We start from the raw sequence: 21,325 nt of genomic DNA, 5'->3' as shown, positions 1-21,325 counted from the left end.
ATGTATGTTCGTGCTCGTGTATGCTTTTCAAATGTCATGTCCTTCCTTAAAACAATAAATGGCAATGATAAAATCTGCCATGCAAGAAGAACTATCCCTTTGCTTTCAATTGAGGTATAAAGCTGATTTTTTATTTGGAGCACCACGTGGTGTAAATTGCGTCTCAATGTGGACCAACATGAAGATTTTTTTCAAATTCGTGATTTTTTTCTCCTAAGATTTACAAACTTCAGTGGTCTAAAAATATTTTTAGCGCGAAATATACCTTACCTGGAGTAATTATTGATTTCTCAGAGATGCACACATAGCGCAATATTTCAAGAGAAAAAAAATGCAAACATAGAACATGTTGGCAAGATTTCTGGAGGCGTATATGGCAGAAAAATTGCAGTAATATTATTGAGCTTAGAACACGTTACACAAACACCTTTGCTTGATGCGTAAACCAAATTTGGCATTGAAACAAGAAATGGTACTCTCGGAATAAATTATCTGACAAACATCACTCAGACGACATTAGGCGAAATTCGGAAGGCTCCCATGCGACGAAAAAAAATCTTATCTCCGTAATGCTCTAGCAATTCTCTGTTTTCTACGTAGTAAATCAGCACGACTTTTTCGCATGCATTTGAGATGGTCGCCAAAATGGCTGGGACGTTTGGCGTGGAATGACCTCTGTGGGAATGGCCGCCCGTCGATACGCTCCGCCGTCATAACGGCACACGCGATGATACCTCACACACACATACGGACATAGCGTCATTTATATCGCTGTACTTCATCTTGGTCTGTGTGTGTGTGTGTGTGTGTGTGTGTGTGTGTGTGTGTGTGTGTGTGTGTGTGTGTGTGTGTGTGTGTGTGTGTGTGTGTGTGTGTGTGTGTGTGTGTGTCGCGATATACCTTATAATAACTCCGCGCGGTGGTCGCAATAAGGAACGTTTACGCGTCACTCCCAACATGCGAAGGAACGAATACTTACCGCTGCTAGTTTCAGTACGTCGTTTCGGCAGGCGCAGTCCGGTGTTGCCTGTCGTGGCCGAAAATTTTGCTCCAAGTCGATTTGCTCCGTTTCAGAAATAAATGGAGAATTTCGAGCGCGACTGCATTCCACCGAACCGAACTACACGCGGGCCTCGCGCTGGGATCTTTCGCTGGCGATGACGATGAAGAAGATGATGATCCTGCCCCATGGCACGTACCCACAGTGGGTGATAGGCCAAATGTGTACTTTAAAGTAGAGCTGTGCACGGGCCGTATTTCCGAGCCCGAGCCCTGCCCGGGCCCACTGACTTTGTCGAAGGCACCCCCGAACCCGACGGCAAAGGGCTGCGAGCCCGCCCGGCCCGGCCCGACGTATGAAAACACAAGTTCGCTGCGAAAGCAAAACATCGTTTTCCGGTAATTTGGCATTTTATTGAGCATATCAAATATGATCAAACGACACACGACGACCAGTCTCTATTACACAGATTACAAATTGTCGTGCAAAAACAGCAAGCAAGTAGACGCCCTCATGCCAGCAACAATGGAGTTCGCTCGCCAAAGCCGTCACGTGTATGGGGCACGACCTAGAGGAGGTCGTGGTATGGGGTATGCCCACACAAGCGTCAGCTTGCACGAAGGCGATCTACGTCGGGCCGCTCGTCGCTGTCGCGTGCATTTTCACTCATATGGGATGTGGTGTTACTTCTCTGTTTGTCGGAGTATGGTCGGAGTGCAACAGAGGCAGTGCTTTACCTGCTCCCCTTTTGTTTAAAGTAGCGAATGGAAAGGAAAAGCGGTAAAGGCCGGTCGCGGAAAAGGCGCTGTATGCGTGCTGGAAAACAATTCGCGCTCATTCTCTATATTTCGGGCTTGAGTCGGGCTTTGCGCCGGGCCCGAGCCCGGCCCGATAAAACTCCAAGTAGCCCGAGCCCGGCCCGGGCCCGAGGTGAAAATACGCCGGCCCGCCCGAGCCCGGCCCGCGGGCCGGGTCGGGCTTTCGGGCTACCCGGAGCCCGTGCACACCTCTACTTTAAAGGGCCCCTAAACCACCTCCTATAATTTTTTTCAAATATTCCAAGACCAATTGAGTAATCGTGCGCATCGAGTTCAGAATGCCGTCACGATGAACAATGCCAAACGTGGCAGCGTTACGAGCCGCGAGCGCGCCACAAATTCCAAGAAACGCTCCCTTCTCATCTCTGGGCCTTTCGGTAATCCTCGGCGTTGGCCGTGACGTCATCATTCGCATCTGTTCATGTCAGCCACAAAAAGAACCTGTTTGACTGCTCGCAGGTACGCGCGATCGCCTATGTGGCGTTGGCTCGCCTCTTTTCCTCCTCGCACTAGGAGAAGCACTCGGTCACAAGGAGAGACGAGCCGATAAGAGCGACGCGAGCGGGAGCCGCTTTTGAATAATCAAACGCGCGTAACTCCGCTATTACAGCACCGTTTCGAGAAATTCTCGTGGCTGCGCGTTTGTTGAAGACTCGTACACCACTGCAACACCACAACTAAATTTCGACCTCTGGGTGGTTTAGGGGCCTTTTAAAGGACCCATAAAGAGAAATAAAATAACAACGATTTTCCTCGTATCAGTGAAATACAATTTCAAAATACCGAAAGCGTCATCATGACCGCGCAAAGACGCTTGGAAAGTGAGAAAACGCGCAAAAGGAAAATACACGTGGCGACGCCGCCATGAAGTTCCCGCGCCAGCGGCACCGTGACGTCATCGATTTGGACCACGTCTGTAATATTTTGCCGCAATATTTTTGTCTCTAAAATGATTTACATTGTGTTTCAAAGGACACAAAATCATCACACAGCATGTTTCATAAAGTTTTTGAAACCAATGTGACCAAAATACGCAAAAGCTCTTTAAAATTCGTGAAGTCACACCCACGTGCTGAAGCTTCGGCGTGATATTCAAACACGAAACTATGGCATTCATCGTTTCCCCTTCTAGTAATGATGGCGAAATTAATGGCAATAGAGTTTTTAAAGAATAATTTATTTGTCTAAACTGATTTAGTGTTTCACTTTAGTGTGTCGTTGATATTAATTAGCTATAAAAATGGATCGTTTCGTTATCATTCCCTGGTGGCGAATTTCCGCTGCGAAGGCTTTTCCAAGAATCGGAATCTCATTAATTGCTGCCATTAGCACAGATTTTCACGAGAATAGCAATAAAATACAACAGAAAGAATTCATCGCGAACATCACCTTGGAACAACTAAAGGTTCATCCATGGCAGAGCAAATCACCTCTGCGGCAGAAAGCCCCCAAAGTAAGAATGTCCGGAATGGAACGAATGAAGCCTTCCTGAATCGCATTTCCGAAATTTTCTTCTTTACACTTGACAAGCGACGACAGGAGGAGGAGGAATAAATTTTATTGATACCAAATGGGAATGGGGGAGCCAGGCTGGACGGGGGGCTAGATTGGGACCCAGGGGGCAGCCATATGCCATGCACTATGTGCTCCGTAATGACCTCTCCCACGCTTCTGGCGATAGAGTTGGCTTCAAGAGCTAAGACTGGTCGACCCTCTCGTCTGCTATAGTGGGGCACAGCAGAAGGTACGGACCAGCCCAGTGATGGATCGGGTAAAAATTACTTCAGGTTTTCTGGTTTTGAAGGAACTTTTGTGTCAAGGAATTAGGACCGGTCTGTCTATCCATATCATTAAAAATTACCCATTGATGAGCTAAAAAAGTCCTAAATAATCGCACGTCTGAATCGGATAGTAGTTGCGTCGGCAAACGCAGGCAGTACCGGTGGAATGAAGCCACCGAAGGCCGATTTGGCCAGGCTGCCCGCCATTTCATTCATTAATAACAATTTATGGGCAGGCACCAAAACCAACCTTATTAACGTTAAGTGAGCAGGTGCTAGAGAATAATGAAATGTAGGTAAGACGCGAGTACCAATGTTTGGTGCGAGCGATGAGTTTAACTATTTTGTTACCGCACGTGGGTCACCGGTGACCCGAACGCGCCGAGCGAGAATTTAAAAATACGGGCGCTCCTATTAAAGTCACTGGATTTTAGCTCCTGTCAACTAGTTGCAGCATCTAGCACATTCTGTAAGCACTGATGTTTCGTTTCCTGCATAGTTAGCTGCTTTCTTTCCCGAGCGGCGGCGATTTTAACAGCGACTCAAAGATAGCGGTTCGCTTGGTTTGTTCGCGAAGATGGCAGATGACCCGGTAGCGAGACCCTCTCGGAAATGTTGTTATTTGGACGATTCTGTTTTTTGCTGATTCTAGCGGAAGTGACTCTGAGCTAGATAATGTAAAATCATGAAATATAGCTCAGGTAATAAAAAAAAAAGACCGCAGAACGAGCTCGGATCGTAGTCAGGTGTTGATCGGCACGTTTCGCTTTCGGGCACATCGATTTTTTATGCCGACTGAAATGTCGTGAGGATGTTGGCACTATTATATATCTTCTATTTGTAGTCTCTCACAGTATATGGCGAAGATTTAGTGACATAACCTTGAGCCTGCAGATAGTGATGTTCAGCCCAAGGCTCAGGGTACCCCGCCATGACCTCAGAGTAGTGTTGTGCAGTGAAGCGATATGTGTCACAAGGAAAATCGGCGTTTTGGGCATCTTTTTCACAGCAAAAGTAATAAAGGGGATTTGTATTAAAAAAATATGTATGCGTGGTTGCAAATCATGTAGAAGCATGGAAGACTGTATAGGACGTGTTGGTACAACATGATTATGAGTGCAAATCAGTGCAACCGACAGGAGGGTACATAAGAGAGGACACAGAGCACTGACACTTTTTTTTTTTCTAAGGTTGGTGAATTTCATTTGCCTGCTGATGTATATATTGGAATCGCCGAGCTTCCACTACTACACCTCCCCAAAACAAGTACATTCAGAACAAGTCCTACCGATTGACGAACCGGAGAAAATGCAATAAAGCGCTAGGACAAGAAACTTGACTACCAGAAAAACGCCACTTGTGAAACCTTAATTGAACATACGAACAGCGCAACGGACAAGGACACAGGAAGGTAACAATACACAGCGCTGACTTTCAATTATGATCCTACCAACTTGCCCAAGTTTCCACGCTTCATTGTAAATGCCCGTTTTGCCCAGCAACACACCAACCTTAGAAAAAAAAAAATCTTTTTACATCTTAGAGATTTCAGACATGGTTCCACCTATTTCGTTAGGGTCAGACATTGATATGTGAAGACTTTTCTGTAGCTTACATGTTTAGAATACTTTTACTGGCGTGACATTAATCGTGGTGGAGGTGCGGCAGTGGCGTAGCCAGGGGGTAGCACCCCCACTCCCCTCCTTGCCCACCCCCGAAATTTTTTTCTGCCATGAGGTATGGATAGCACAAAATGAGACTCGACCACATCTGCCTGCCCGGCCCCCTCTTCGGATCAAGGACGTGCCCCCACCCAAATAAATTTCTGCCTACGTCACAGAGGTGCGGGGAACGCATTACCTTTCGCACGCCAAGCGATACGCATTAATAAACAAGGCTGAGAAATTCAAACTGTTTGACTGCGTCTTCGAAGCAATTTGTATATCCAAAACAATGTTTGCACCGCACGTATTCGAAATCAAGTTACAAAAAAAAAAATGTTTATACTCAAATAACGCGCCTTTTTGATTGACGCCGTCACCTATCGGACGACATATTAAAAAAGAATACGAATATGTAAAAACAAAACTTCTGCTATGTAAGTAAAAGAATAAATTAAACTACCCATTATTTATCAAAATTTCATTGAAGTCGGTAGCGTTTAAGGGGGTGAAGGGGGTCATAGGGTAATGCGCGACACTTCCGCTTCCTGTTGCGACCATGCTCAAAATGGCGCCTACGTAATCTTTTCGTTTGTGTGGTTTTTCAAGCATATCGTGGCAAAGTGTTGTCGTGCGCATCGGGATATAATTTCAGAAGCTCTGTGCAACGGTGGACATCGTCGTACATCCTCAGTGTCGCGACAATGACTTGATTCAAGCGTTCCGCGTCGTGCCAGTGTCGAAATAAGGAACGTGCGTCACCTCGTTTGTGAACTTCGTGAAACTCCCTGCGCCGTTGTCGACAATGGCGCGCGACAAGAAGAGGCGCCGATCACTCTCCCGCAGTTCGTCCAGCTCGCCAGAGAGGATCAGTAGTAGACGACGCCGAAACCGATCCCGAAGTCGTGACCGACGCCGCCGAAGCATCGAGCGTCACCGACGTTCACGGTCTCGCGACCGCCGCCGATCGCCGAGGGACAGGTATCGTCGATCGCGGTCGCGCGGTCGCCGGACTTTCTCGCGGTCCCGCTCGCGGTCCTACACGCGGTCTCGTTCCCGCGACCGCCGCTCCAAGAGTCACGACGGCAAGCGCTCGCGTAGCCACGACCGCGATGACAAGAAGGGTGAGCAGCCCGCCTTGTCGGCCCTGGCTGCCGCGACCGCAGCGGCCGCTGCGGTCACCGGAGCCCTGGCCGCCGCCGAAAACACCACCCTGGACAAGAACGCGCAGCAGCAGCAGCTCGACCTGGAAATGCAGAAGCGGCGGGAACGGATCGAAAAGTGGCGCCAGGCGCGCAAGAAGACAGAACAGGCAGCCGTTGCCGCCCTGGTCCTACCCATGCCCGGCAAGAAGTGGAGCCTCGAAGACGACGAGGAAGACGACACGGGACCTCCGCCACCGCCCTTGAAGGACGACCCGGACGACGGACCGGGCCCACCGTCGCTGAAGAAGAAGCTGGACCCCGACGAAGCGGACGCCGACACCAAGACCGAAGAGGTCAAGAAAGAGGCCGAGGACAAGCAGGAGGAAGAGGAAGACGACGGCATCGACCCGTTGGACGCGTACATGATGGGAATCCAGAACGAAGTCAAGCAGCTGAAGGACAAGGCGCTCAAGACTGACGCAGGTGCGGCCGCGCCAGCGCCCGAAAAGGCCAACAACATGGTTACGATGATCGTCGGCGTTGCCAAGAAGAAGGAGGACAAGAAGAAGGGTGAACTCATGGAGCAGAACGTGGACGCCCTGGAGTACTCGTCCGAGGAGGAGACTGAAGACCTGCAAACGACGATGAACAACCTGCAGGCTGGAAAGGCGAAGAAACCGGTGTCCGTCTCGATAGAGGACATCTCGTACGCTCCGTTCCGCAAGAACTTCTACATCGAGGTGCCCGAGCTGGCAAAGATGACACCCGGCGAAGTGGAGACGCTGCGCGCCGAACTGGAGGGCATCAAGGTACGTGGCAAGGGGTGCCCCAAGCCGATCCGCAACTGGGCTCAGTGCGGGGTCAGCAAGAAGGTGCTGGAACTGCTGAAGAAGCACGGGTTCGAGAAGCCGACTCCCATCCAAGCGCAGGCCATACCTGCAGTGATGTCTGGCAGGGACCTTATTGGCATTGCAAAGACGGGGTCGGGCAAGACGCTCGCATTCCTTCTGCCTATGTTCCGACACATCTTGGACCAAGCGCCGCTGGAAGATGACGACGGCCCCATAGCTGTCATCATGACGCCGACTCGAGAGCTTGCCATGCAGATCACGAAGGATTGTAAAAAGTTCACAAAGTCGCTCGGCCTGCGTGTTGTTTGTGTGTATGGTGGCACCGGCATTTCTGAACAGATTGCGGACCTTAAACGTGGTGCGGAGATCATCGTCTGCACCCCGGGGCGCATGATCGATATGCTTGCTGCCAACAATGGTAGGGTGACCAATTTCCGCAGGACCACTTACGTAGTGTTAGATGAAGCTGACCGCATGTTTGATATGGGTTTCGAGCCTCAGGTTATGCGCATCATTGACTCTATACGCCCTGACCGGCAAACCGTCATGTTTTCTGCCACTTTTCCGCGACAAATGGAGGCTCTTGCTAGACGGATCCTAATCAAACCTATTGAAATCTTAGTAGGGGGAAGAAGTGTTGTGTGCAAAGATGTGGAACAGCACGTCGTCATTCTTACCCAAGAGGAAAAGTTTTTCAAGCTTCTTGAACTTTTGGGCCTGTACCAGGATAAAGGCAGCGCCATTGTCTTTGTGGACAAGCAGGAGCACGCGGACATCCTTTTGAAGGACCTCATGAAGGCCTCGCACAACGCCATGGCTCTCCATGGTGGCATTGACCAGTTTGACCGTGACTCCACGATAGTAGACTTCAAGGCGGGCAAAGTGGGCGTCCTCATAGCTACGTCAGTGGCGGCGCGGGGATTGGACGTGAAACACCTCATCCTCGTCGTCAACTTCGACTGTCCAAACCACTACGAAGATTACGTGCATCGCTGTGGTCGGACAGGACGTGCAGGAAACAAGGGCTACGCCTACACTTTCATCACGGAAGACCAGGGGCGTTACACTGCCGACGTCATTAAGGCTTTAGAACTTAGCGGCAACCCTATACCGGAAGACCTGCAGAAACTCTTTGACGAGTACAAAGCGAGACAGGAGGCGGAAGGGAAAAAAGTGCGGGGAGGCAGCGGATTCTCTGGTAAAGGTTTCAAGTTTGATGAAGCCGAATCGCACCTTAAGACCGAGAAAAAGAAGTTCCAGAGGGCTGCGCTTGGTATTCAAGACTCAGACGATGAAGATGCTGAAGGCGACATCGATCGTGAGATTGAATCCATGCTTGCACCCAAGAAGCGCATCAAGGAACTCTTGCCTGGTCCCTCGGTCACTGGACAGGCAACGCCTGCACAGGCTGTGCCAGGTGTGCCCGGCACCATTGCTGGTGTTGCTGTCCCGCTGGGTGCGGCCGCTACCACTGCAGCTCCAAGCGGCACCGTCTCCGAGAAGCTCGAGATGGCACGCATGCTAGCATGCCGCATCAACATGACGCGGACATTCAGCGCACCTTCCACGCCTGCACCGGAGGTCATGATGTCGGCACAGTCCGCGACCGAGGCCATGCTACGCGGACAGTATGTGCCGGAGCTCCCGACGCCAGTCATATCGGCCAAGACACTGGCTGAACAGCGAGCCGAGAAGCTGCACGCCAAACTCAACTACCAGCCCAAGGTCGTCGAAGAAGAGCCCCCCGAGCCACCTCCCCAGAAGGAGAAGTTCCAGAAGTACGAGGAAGAACTTGAGATCAATGACTTCCCCCAGCAGGCAAGATGGAAGGTCACATCCAAGGAAGCCATGGCCCAGATCAGCGAATACTCGGAGGCCGGCATCACGGTGCGTGGCACCTACTACCCTCCTGGCAAAGAGCCGAAGGGCGGAGACCGCAAGTTGTACCTCGCCATCGAAAGCACGAGCGAGCTCGCCGTCAGCAAAGCACGGGCTGAGATCATTCGACTCATCAAGGAAGAGATGGTCAAGATGCAGCATTCGTACCAACCCATCAACAGGGGACGTTACAAGGTGCTGTGAGGAAAGCTCTTGTGTGGCCAGGCTGGAGGAAGAAAGTTTCATGTTACGCTTGATATTGTTGTACACTAACCACTGCACATTTTCATTCCCAAGCCTGTCAATAAATGCGTTGCTGGGCTTTTGAGAATGCATCCAGCACTGCTGTACAAAAAAAGGCATGCTTCTGGTTCATCCAGTTGATTTGTGCCCAGCTTCTGTCAAGAGACCAAGCTTCTATGTTTCCCACTTTTCTTGTTTAGTGACATTTCTAAGACCATGGAAAATGTTTGGGAGCATTATTATCTGAGCAGATGGTAAAGAAAGAAATCAAAAGTATCCAGGAATATCTTCATGTACCGAAGCTCGAATGTACTGCATGTACCAAGTTCACAAACATGGTTCATCGATGGCATGCAAAAATGATGAAGCTGTATACTCGATCGTACAGCTTTGTTTTACTGTGAAAGCTGTTATGAGATCACAAGACCAGCTGATTTTGGTGGCATAGTTTTCTGCTGCCGCTGCCGGTGTCCATTACCGCTGTTGCGCGAAATGAGAGAAAAATATCCAGGATCGGATGGTATTTGAATCCGGGCCCTCTGCGTGGCACCCAAGTATTCTACCAAAGAGCCATGCTGGTGCTTCAAACTCCTTCGCAAAAAGACACTGTACAGCCATCACGTCGGGCAAGAAATCCCGTTAACAGATGTAGCGTAGCGTGGTAGAAGAGTAAAATAACAACCAGGCGTCCCACAATGCGAAATGCGTAATGAGTGGGTCATTTAAAGCTTCCAGCCCAATACAAAGGGCTCAGCCATAGTCATTCGTCATCAGTCTCACAGCATCAACATAGCGCACGTAATGTCTTACAGATGCGTAGTGGGTACCTCGCTTGTCTGCACAATAAGGAATAACGGCATAGTGGCTGCTTCCCTCCTTCACAAAAATGATGGTGCTTTATGGCATAGTGGGTGCCTTGCAAGTGTACTTGTATAGTAGTTGCCCCGAGAGAGTTTACAATGGAATCTAGAAAGGCTGCTCTTCCAGTTTTCGCTGTGGCTGTGCTGCATGTTTTGCACAGGCCTGGCTTTTTTGGGTGATGCATATTCATACAAACAGCCAATACCAAGTCATGTCGGGCTTGGTATTTAAGGACATAATTTTGAGCTCCCATACTTAGTACAGTCCTCACAGATTGAAATGCAACAATTTAGGGCTAAGTGATGCATTTACTTTCCATTATCTTGATTTTGCATCATAGTGACATAATTTTGACTCAAACACTTGTATCATAGCCAACATTACTCTAGCAGCCAGATTCATCGCGACATGATGCCGTTATCTTGAACGATAGGGCATACCATCATTATACTAAATTGTCTGAAGTCACGTTTCAATTAGTGACCACTGTGCATACTTTGGGAGCGAACTTTTTAAAGTATAGCCCACTGTTGCTACTTTCGTAGGAAAGGGGACACCAAGGCTGGGAATCGACCCCACAACCTTATGCTTGACAGCAGAATGTTGCAGCCTCTAAGTTGCCGTGGCACTTGGATGTGTTGACAAGTAGCGTCTGTGAACTGTCTAAATATACGAGAATACCCTTTTCGCTCTTTGTCTAGCCAAAGTTAAATTACATCTTATTTATTGTCGTATGCTGAATAATGTTCACAAATTATAGATAAGATGGGATGGTGGCACAGTTTTTTAATATCTTTGTTATTTGATCTAACACAACAATAAGCTTACGATGTAGTTTGGAGAGTTTTGATATGTAGCAAACGGCTGGTGATAAGTTTAAGATAGAAGAGCAGTAGTGTGTGTAAAGTATCGATTCGCACACAGAGAAAGTGACCATGAAAGAATTTCGTTCTGCGTTTATCTCGACTTGAGACAAAAAAGAAAATGGAAATATGAAACGTTTAGAGTCCTACACGTAGAAAGAGAGCTTGCTCTTCTTCCGTGTATATTTTCCCCTTAAAGGGGCCCTGCAACACTTTTCGAGCATGCTCAAAAAGCGCTGCCGATCGGTAGTCGAGGCTCCCGAGAACACGCCAGCCAAATATTATAGCGATGCGCACGGCCTGGAATTTACAATAAATTCTCAAAGTCAGCTGAAAATCGCTCCCTCTTCTCTCGACAAATGATGTATTAGTCCGCAAAATATGACGCGATTGTCGGCAGTTCCACCATTGGCTGATGTTATAATCACGATAACACCCTCATTATTACTTTCGTTGTTAATTTTGAGTTCAATAAGTAGATAATATGTACGTTTATATTATGTTATCGCGTTAAAAACACCGAACAAACATTAATATTAGCACTTCCGGTCTCACCGACAGCTCGTCTGCTCGTAGTTGCGTGGTTCCGTTTTCTTCGCCATGCGCAGTGCCGAAAACGTGAATATTTCTGTGCTTTTGACCATCGCCGGTTGCCGTTGAGAGTGGCAGCCGTTCGAGTGTTGCCTCGTCAGCTGAGAACTGCATCGTCGGCACGTTCTCACGACCGACCGAGGCACGGGCGCAGCGTGTCTCCGATAACAATGCTGGCGTCCGGTAATGGCGGCGCTTCGGGGTCGTCTGCCAGTGCCGTCTTACGAGGCGGTGTATCGGAGTATGGGCCGAAACCGATCTCAGCTGTCATTCGTTCCAAACGAGCGCGCACGTTTGCTTCCATGGTTGGCAGAGCGATGAAAACACTACGGCGTTGAGGTGCACACCCAACATTACCAAACCGACGCGCAGTTTTCAAGCACGCGCGATACACAGCGCGATCGACTCCGCTCGACGAGAACGACGCAAGCCGACCGGAAGTGGCGGCACAGACCACGTGGTTGCGCCGAGACGCCAGAGAGAAAAAAATGAAAAAAATGCCGCCGGCGCTGACGTCGCCTCCTCGCACCTCCGCCCTCCCTCCCTCCCCTCACGCCGCGCGCAGCTTTCCGCGCGCTCGCTGCGTTGAGTTGAGAGAGAAATTTAAGCTGCGGAACGTGATCTCTATAATTTGGTAACACCACTTAGACTTGACGGATTCGAAAAATTTTTGCGGCATATGGCTCGTGAAGAGTCATACGTCAATAATGGGACTATTCCAATATAACAAAGAAAGGTGTTGCAGGGCCCCTTTAAGAACAACAATCATTACGTAGCACAAAACATCGCCGTGCTTCAACAACTTATAAACTTGGTTTGCACGATTCATAACCCAGAAACTTTTTTTTTACAGATACCGTTCATTTAAACATATTTTGCGCATCAGCACAAATCCTCCCTCGTAATCACATCCTTTTCTTGCTTACAAACGCTCTGTTCTTTGAAGAAGCAACACTTCCAAACATTCTGCAATTCTCAACTTCAAACGTGGAGTAGTAAACGTGTCCCACTAGCCTTCAGTGTTCAATTGAAGCCCTGCTGTTTTCATAAAGCAGTGGACACGTTCCGTAGAGTTGTTGTGCTCCACATGTAATGAAAGACCCAGTTGTGCCAATGTATGTACATCATTTATTCAATTGAGCGTCGTCACCACTTTCACATCCGGTTTCTCACAAGAAAGAAAGCATGCCCGCATACTCTGAAAGCAGAAACTCTCTATAGATCACAAGCTGCTCAGCCGGTCAACATCGAAACAACTATAACTCGAGAAAAGAAAGCACTAAATGAGAGACATTCCATGGCAGTCTATATAGACTATCGCATTCACTTAAGCTTCTTTCGAGAGACACAAACACTGTTTTGAAGAAACAGTCAAATCTCTCTTCAGTGGCCAGCCAACAGACGTGTAGAGCACTATATCTTTTGCACGGTCCAGAAAAAGATTGTACGAATTAGCTGTACATTAAGTGACGCTGGAACGACAAGGCACATTTGGCACTCGAAGTTACACGATAGTCGATGTTCGGGTAGCTGGAGCTGCTAAAGAAAGTTGCATGATTGCGCGGTTGTTCTAACGATGCACAGCAGCACCAGTGTGGTCACACGATCTGGAACACACGCACCGTAGTAAAGGCAACGCTAAACTGTTTGTTCAACATTCTAAACTCGTCTCCAGACAACCAATAGGCCTCTCTTAAGCCTTCACGAGCTCCTTGTCGCAACAAGAGTGCCTCGTGCAGAGCTGAACAAGTTTGTCTGAAAATATGGACGCCCGGGAGGAAGCACAGTGTAGATGATGTGTTCAATAAGCTGCAGTTAAAGGTCAGTGGAGCAAATTGCATTTCTATCTACATTAACGCACACTTCACACTCTGAAACGACAGCGAACAATCACCAAAACGCGCACGACAACAGGGCGATGCATATCAAGTTTTTGAACGGAATGCCGTGGGAAAGAAGTGAGATGTCCGGGACAACAAAGCAATGCATGACTGGGTTTTGAAATGGAACTTCAAAACTACTTCACTGCAAGTTCAGAGTACACTGATCAGAACTTGCGACAACGTACAAGAGACCGTCTCGCTTAAATAAGCAGGAGACTGTACTTTGTGTCAAGCTGCATCATGATTAAAATGCACAATCCATGACACAGCTAAAGAACCTGCATCAACCTTGATATCTTCTTGTCACAAAGATGTAGCGCAGCAAGGAACGTGATACCTTTCACATTTCTGGGCCATCGAAACAGGGTGTTGTACGGTGGCCCAATACTCTGGACATAAACCTCTTCTGTGAGTTTGATAATTGCGCAAGCGTTTTAAATGACACCTCCTACAAATCTAAAAAAGCTAAATTTTATTCGTTGTCTAAAGTCAACGAAGTCGGTGTTAACACTACACTGAGCCACAAGTGCTTGCAGCAATGAAATGCATACTTAACGAGTTGTGTGTTTTTCATAAAAAAAGCCTTACGTCACAGGCTTAGGTCACATGGATTCAAAACGTCATTTTGCCAAAATGATTATCACCGATCAACTGCACCCTTCTCATCGCCAGTGCATAATAAACGCGCCACAGCACGAATGCAGTCTTTGGACGTTTTCCACAACCATGATCTACTGCCCCTGATGTCGTTGAGCCTTTTTTTAGCCTTTATACATATTACCAAATGTGTTAATCAGGTACATATGTTAAGACATGCACACTGTTCGATTCGCCATGCACAATGTTAACTAGTTCACACGGGTGCAGTGGTACACATAGAGAACCTGCAACACAAGACCTGTGCATAGAATTTCATACTTAGAATCTTATCTAGCACTACTATTCAAATGCAGCGTCTGATACAATGCAGCGCAGTACTACAAGGTATGTTTGTTCAGCCAGCATAGGAATGACGAGAAGTATACATGGATTTGCTCTGAACTTCGTCGTTATGCTTTTGGATGAATGGTCATAGGAACTTTCTCAGGGCTCATATTTCGTAGCAAATGTGTTGATATGAAATGGTACATTTTCTTCCAGTATGCTTGTTCTATTGCAACATTGCTATTGCAACAATAAGAAAATCATGATGCTCAAAATAGTCGGGATTTTTAAAAATGCACTTTCTAAAACAATCTAAGCCAAACTGCTGACAAATTCACATTTACGATAACTGCTAGTGATTCCTACAGTTGTTTAATGATTTCAGCACTCACTTTCTGTCTACCAATGACGGCATCAATCTCTACGGCACTGCAAGTTTGTTTTGCATGACGTCTACTCCTCGTGACAGCTGCGAAAGTGTACAAATGTCGCGACGCTGCACCAAATAACAAAAATGCAAAGTGCAGCGTCTCCTAAGTTAGCCTGTAAATCGTGAACAAACAGACATCAAAATACACTACCCAGAAAAGTGGGAATGCAAGGATCCCTGTCAGCACATTGTACTGCACAGAAAAAACATTTCTGTATGCACATTACACAGCTTAGTCAAATGCAGTTACTCACTACAAGCAAGATTGTGAAGAAAATCACAAAACTGCAGCGGCACTGCCATTACATTTGGTGCAGGCAAAAAGGATCACAACATTCTCTACTGACGTAACTCACACTCAAAAGGCAAGACCAATGAACATGGCAGAGTTCTCCGATAAGTTCCTTTGCAAAGAATGTTTGGTGAAGAACAGCAATAACTGTGACGCGTCAACATGTTCATCTGCTCTTCATCATTTGCACACACCCACTCATTCACAAAAATGCAGTGTATTTATCAAAACGTGGCAGTACAGCGTGGCTTTAGCACCACTGTTGTTCCAGCAGCAGAGCCCCCTTCGTGCATGCCGTTCCAGTGTTGCCAGTCACGTACTGATCTCTCATTGGCATCGTGCAATTTGAAGGCCCTTTGCGTCAGTGAAGATTGAAGGCAAGAATGTATGCTTTGCACGTAAAAAAAAAAGAGAGCGAAGGACATGTAAAAGTGCGACCACGAAGGAGAAGGTAAAAACGCGTTACTGTCGTGTCTGTGTCTTAAAACACTGAGATGACATGTTCACGTTTCCGTTTGGCATGCTTGTAATGTTGAGAGAGGAGAGACCATGAGGAATAGAAAATAAAACAAACATGGCGTCAACGAAAGATACATCGGGGCCGTTTTAATACTTGCGTACAGAGTCGGTGCAGTATTGAGGGCGTCACTTCATTTGTGTTCAAACAACTACTGCAGAAGAAAATTTTTGTACCACATCGTTCTGGCACCCACACAGCAATTAGTTGTCTTGTACTTAAATGGTCAATTAAGACAAAATCCTGGATACTGTAAACAGCCTATAGTTCCTTTGTGCAAAATTTTTAACTTGAAATCTGTGCAAATGCACCATGAAAAGCTAACCAAAAAAATAAACAAAAAAAAAAGAAGACTGCTATTGCTATTTGGCATGACCTTCGAGATCAGGAAGCGCCCGTGAAATGCCACCAATCTCAAAGGCAATCTGCCGATGTGGTAGTTAAAGGCCGTTGACGAGAAAATTAGATGCTGTCCAGCCCTGCAACACTGACATAATTGCTTCAGTGGTGTATACATTACTTATCTATAAACAAATTAGGCAAAGTTAAACTTCGTTTCATTGGCTTTTATGATGCGGTACCACTTTCCAACTTTGGCACAAGTTGCCAGGGTGGTTAGCACTCGCCAGTGCAAAGTATGTGTCCATCGCAATACTGGTTTTCGTAGTGTACGTGCACGTTTGACTAACCGACCTGAAGTCGATGTAAGCAGAGGAAGTGTGAACAGCAGGATCTGGTTTGTGAGCCTGTAGCACTGTTAAACGCAGCGATACTGGAGTGAAGAATGAAAAACCTTCCAAGGTAGGGGGGGCAGCTCTCAAGGGCAAAAAAAAGAAAAACGAAGAGAGCCGAGAAAATGGTGACAACGAAGAGCTCGGTTACAAACAGGAACTTTGGTGGGGACGTGCGTGCTCCATCGTAACGAGTGACCACTCCACGACCGGAGTGACGTATACGCTTTCCCGATACTCAACAAACGGCTGTTTCTGCACAGTCCGGCAAAAATCTCCTGTATGCCGCTAATTTCATCACACACGTGGACCGATATATAAGTCGATGGGCTTGTCAATAATCAACCAGGCTCTGAACAACAACGGCAATGAAAAGAAAAAGCCCCGAAAACCTGAGCAACATTTCCACATCAGAACACGGTCCTCACGAGCTGATAGAATCCTTAAATAAAACAAGCACACTGGCACACCTGTCAATCATTCACAGTGCCCTTTCGTTCATAAATCCTCGTCAATCAGTACAGCCGACTCGCATTAGCTCAAGCTTTGGACATGACGTTTCCGCTTGCACCATTGGCAGTTTGAGTCATTGGTAGTTCCGAGATAAAACTACCATGACATCGTGCACAAAAGGACGTCTACGAGGAAACCCTTCCTATGCTTTCTAAAGTCAAGTTGCAAGTAAAACTGAACATACGCGGACACCAGAGAAAGTTTGCTAATTAGCAGTTGACAACACTGTCACGAGGTGGCGCTAAGAGGTTCCCTGATGAGAGCCCAGCAATTTGATTATCTTGTGAAAAATATGCTTGCAATGGCGCGCGGAGCCAGAAGTCTGATTTGACTGAAAACCTTGTCTGAGCTGGGAAACCTCAGAGCGCACTAAAATCCCAGTGGCTCAAACAAGATTTTCACGTCTGGCTGAATTCACTACAAATTGGAAATCCTCCTAGCTTAAATGATTGTGAGTCGACTGTACCGAAATGGAGGAACAAAATCAGAAGCCAAGGCAATAGATACTGTGTCTTAATCTAATATATCCTATATGCTTGCGCAGTCATAAAGCAAGTGTACAGTTGTTGCATGCTACCATATTTTCCACAGATGTCATGCCGAACAAATGTATATAAACACAATTGAAACGTAACAAAATAGAAGAGCAGAAAAAACTTCCCATTTTTCATGCGCATCCATTTACCGGCAAAAAACAAAGGGGTTCTTTTTTTACTTTGTATATTCGGGGATCTGCGTGCCCCTAAATAGAGCCCCTCAGCCTCGGAGTTAACAGTGTGCACGTCGACAAACAATCACGCTTACAGACACGATTGACGTGTGCCCAGTGTTTGGGTGTGCAGGCAACATGAGGGCAACAGCGGCCAGTCTTGATTACAACATTACTAGTACAGGCGTGCCAACACAGGCCCAAATCCCACCAATGGCTGAAACCACAAAGCAACTCGGTCCTGCCGTTGCGCGATACACACATCGACCAACAATCGCCTCTAAGCAACCCGGAATATGCCGAGTGTCGAAGCATGACGGGCACTGGGTATACCTGGCATATTGAATATGCCCAGAGCCGGAACATACTGGTCACACAAGGGACTGCACTTCCAACAGCAGCGTCACTTCAAATGTTACAGAATCTCACTAATGGCAATGTCAAATGGCAAAAACAAAAACAAAAAAGGGCATTATCAAACAACATCACCGTCCACACATAGAATCATATAAGCGACAGATGACACACACACACACGAAGCTTCATTTCGGTAGCCCGCAAACTTGCAGTTTCATGCGCATGGATATTGTCGCATGCGACACTTGAGCCGCTAGAGAGTGACCCACCATAGCAGAAACACCGCGGCCTCAAAGACAACTCCACGGGAGAGAGTTCAGGGGGCGGGGTCGACCTGCCGAAATAACTAGGCACAAAATTGCCCTACTTGATATGCACTGCCACACACACGCATGCAACTCTCAAAACTCGGTCGCACCGTTCTTGTAGACAGGTACTATACTCCCAAAACTTTGCTGGTGGCTAGTCCTTGCATAAGGCAACGCAACACACTGGCCGAAGCTTGTAGGAATGCTGCCGCCGCTGCTGCATGCGTCTCCGGGCTTGGTTGGCCTGGGTGGTGTAGGGACCCAATTCCACCCTACTCTCAGGGGAAGGGGGATGGCACTGGGCACGGCGACGTATCCTTCCTTTACGGTGTCGCACCAGTGCAGAACCAGGACTGCACTAGGTCATCACTCGGGCTTGACCTCGACATAGTTGAAGACGTCTTCCAAGCCCCGCGTCCTCTTCAACCGCGAGTCCTCGTCCTCTGCGTCGTCTTGGTCCATCTCCATGCCGAGTTCGGCAGCCTCTGGCGAAGACAGTTCGGTGAGCAGCGCCGTCGCTTCCGCGAGGGTGTCCTGGAATGAAACGTTTAATTAAGTTCTGCTGTTTTGCCCGAAAAAACAATGATCCATTTACGAGGCACCAAGTGGTGTGGGACATGGAACGAATTCTGACTGCCCAAAATGTCATATTGTTTTTAGCAGGGGTGTTAAATGAAAATGTGCAGTAAATTCACAAAGGCTAAAGCACAAAGTGGCTTCGCAGTGTAAATTGGCTTTGCAGCAATGGTTGGTTTTCCCTGAATAAGCAGATTCAAGGCACAGCCACCCCATGCTGCAGCAAAACCACCTCTTCAGGTGGGTTACATGCGGCAAAATAATATTCGAAGCGCACAAATATTTTAATTTCGCACAGGCTTAGCAGCACTGCTTTCTATAGCTACTGTACCTGTGCACTGATGGTCCGCTGAAAGGTCTTGGTGTTGGAGTCCTCGTTGGAGGTGTTGCTGCTCCACTGGGTGTTGAACTCCGACATGGTCTGTTTCAGCCAGTTCACGGACCACTGCCACGTGGGCGGGGCCTGCAGCAGGTAGTCCTTGGCGTGTTGACACCTGCACGTGTAAGCAGGCAGAAATGATTAGCCACACAAGCCTCTCTCATTAACAATGTTCTCTCTCACATGAAAATCGTTAATTTAAAGAGATTGGCGTTTCAGCACGACAGAAAAGTTGTAGTCTGAAGGGATAAGTGTCGGAAAAAAAAAGTTGGGCGCACAGGTGTGATCGCAACTGGGAGGAAACTAACAATGCAGCAAATGGACGCATGTCCACACCTGCATGCCAAGCTTCTTTTTCTAAAAGACTGGAACTTGAAACATGGCAATACGTTGACTAACCTTCAGAAAATAATGAAAACATGAGGATAGTGATCTCTCTAAATGCATTAGACTTGAAGGAGTACTGACACAACAATTTTACACCTTGTTTTTTCTGTTGCAATAAGTAGCTAACGACCCATTTATCATGGCTGGAAACCTCGTGGGCTCGAGCAGGCGACGATTAATTTTTTGAAGACGGTTTTATAGCACCCAGTCGCAGTTTCGGTTTCAAAGAGCACCAAGTGATGCGGCACCCAGAATGGTTTTCAACTTTTCATGTAAACATAGCTGGCTACGTGAGTACACAAAAACGCGTTCACATGAGCACTATGGGGACAACTCTTTTTAGCGAAGGCTGCTGCTATAATCTCCTCTGGGATGTTGCAAATATGCGTGACCCCCCCAAAAATGCATTGCCGAGGCAAGGACGTCAGCCTTTGTAATCCCGTGCAAGTTTGCCCCCCCTTTCTGTTGAAAAGGTCTGCTAGGAGGGTGCTCACAAGGATCATGGCAGATAACACAAACTCGTGAAGCAGGTGGCGGTTGGTTGTTTACGCGAAAATCGAAGGCGCACTTTGCATGCAGTGGTGCGACATGCACTTTAAAATTTATTTTAAATATGTTCTAAGCTATATTAACTGTTCATATTTCATAGTTGTTGCGTGTGTGTCCACACCAATCTATCCCACAAGTTATCCTGCCTTGAAAATTTTGCGTCAGTACTCCTTTAACTAGAACAAGAGGTCCCAAATAGGTTTCTAGCTACGAGACCCTCTACGTATGTACATTAATCACTGGCAGTTCTTATTTCACTAGTGACAAGTGATTCTGGTTCCTCACCTATGGGCCATGGTGACGAGGAACTTCACACCCTGGTACGACCGGCGGCTGTCATTGTTCTGGTTGGACTTGATGATTTCTGCACATGACATAGTAACCACGTTAGTAAGCATTTGCAATAGGCACACTAACCCAGTATCCGTAAAAGCAACACTGAAGTGAAAACAACACAATAAAAAAGAGTGCGTGATTTGACACAGATTCGGAAGTCGCACAAGGCTACATTTCTGCACATTGCAGATTATCCGCAGAACCAATTTGGTTACTGGGTGTTCCCATACTAAGAGTTGTTCATTCTTTTCGCAGAATTCATGCCACTTCTAAATGGGCTGCAACTTTATCATGCATAAATGTTTCTCCACTTCGTAGGTTTTTTGTAGCAATCCTTTGTTTGTTCAAATAGAAGCATAAAGATGAGGTTACACAGATCCAGTGTAAATTTTGGCAAATGTTCTGTGCTAAGCCTTCGTAAAATGGTTAAAAAAATGCAATATACAAAGCTGTTCGTCACCTCCACTACATTTTGCAGCACAGTGATTATGTGCATGGTCAGTGGGGCACAGAGACTCCCCCCCCCCCCCCCCCCCCCCCCCCCAAACATGGGACTCACGTGACACTAAAAAGTGTTCAAGATTTCGAAAGCTCAACATGACATGTCAGTTGAGCGAACACTTTTATACAGTTAAGCCCAGGATGCTTACGTGACAAGAATTAAACACATTTCACTACACATTAAGATGGAATGTCATTGCTACCACACATAGGGTCACATTAGGTGTATTAGAAAACACTC

At 47.2% G+C, this 21,325-nt stretch overlaps 2 protein-coding genes across 2 annotated transcripts in view; one reads left to right on the top strand and one right to left on the bottom strand.

The window, feature by feature from the left end:
• The first annotated feature begins 5,824 nt into the window (after positions 1 to 5,824).
• Positions 5,825 to 9,465, top strand: LOC119405290 (probable ATP-dependent RNA helicase DDX46). The gene has a single exon (XM_037672111.2). It carries the CDS (start codon positions 6,066 to 6,068, stop codon positions 9,336 to 9,338), a length of 3,273 nt encoding a protein of 1,090 aa, XP_037528039.1. The 5' UTR covers positions 5,825 to 6,065; the 3' UTR covers positions 9,339 to 9,465.
• A 3,332-nt stretch (positions 9,466 to 12,797) lies between these two features.
• Positions 12,798 to 21,325, bottom strand: part of LOC119405289 (ubiquitin carboxyl-terminal hydrolase 24-like) — a 156,659-nt gene continuing 148,131 nt past the window's right edge. Inside the window, exons 54-56 of the mRNA XM_049419464.1 lie at positions 20,533 to 20,611; positions 19,264 to 19,426; positions 12,798 to 18,890 (exon numbers count right to left, since the gene is read on the bottom strand). Coding sequence (XP_049275421.1) covers positions 18,723 to 18,890; positions 19,264 to 19,426; positions 20,533 to 20,611 — 410 coding nt within the window. The 3' untranslated portion in view covers positions 12,798 to 18,722. The remainder of the gene's footprint in view (positions 18,891 to 19,263; positions 19,427 to 20,532; positions 20,612 to 21,325) is intronic.

Source organism: Rhipicephalus sanguineus, chromosome 9 (assembly GCF_013339695.2).
Source record: "Rhipicephalus sanguineus isolate Rsan-2018 chromosome 9, BIME_Rsan_1.4, whole genome shotgun sequence".
NCBI lineage: Eukaryota > Metazoa > Arthropoda > Arachnida > Ixodida > Ixodidae > Rhipicephalus > Rhipicephalus sanguineus.
This window is presented reverse-complemented; position numbering and strand designations above follow the sequence as displayed.

What these genes read in the sequence shown, in the direction of transcription:
- LOC119405290 (XM_037672111.2), top strand. Translation starts at nt 6,066, where the DNA reads ATGGCGCGCGACAAGAAGAGGCGCCGATCACTCTCCCGCAGTTCGTCC.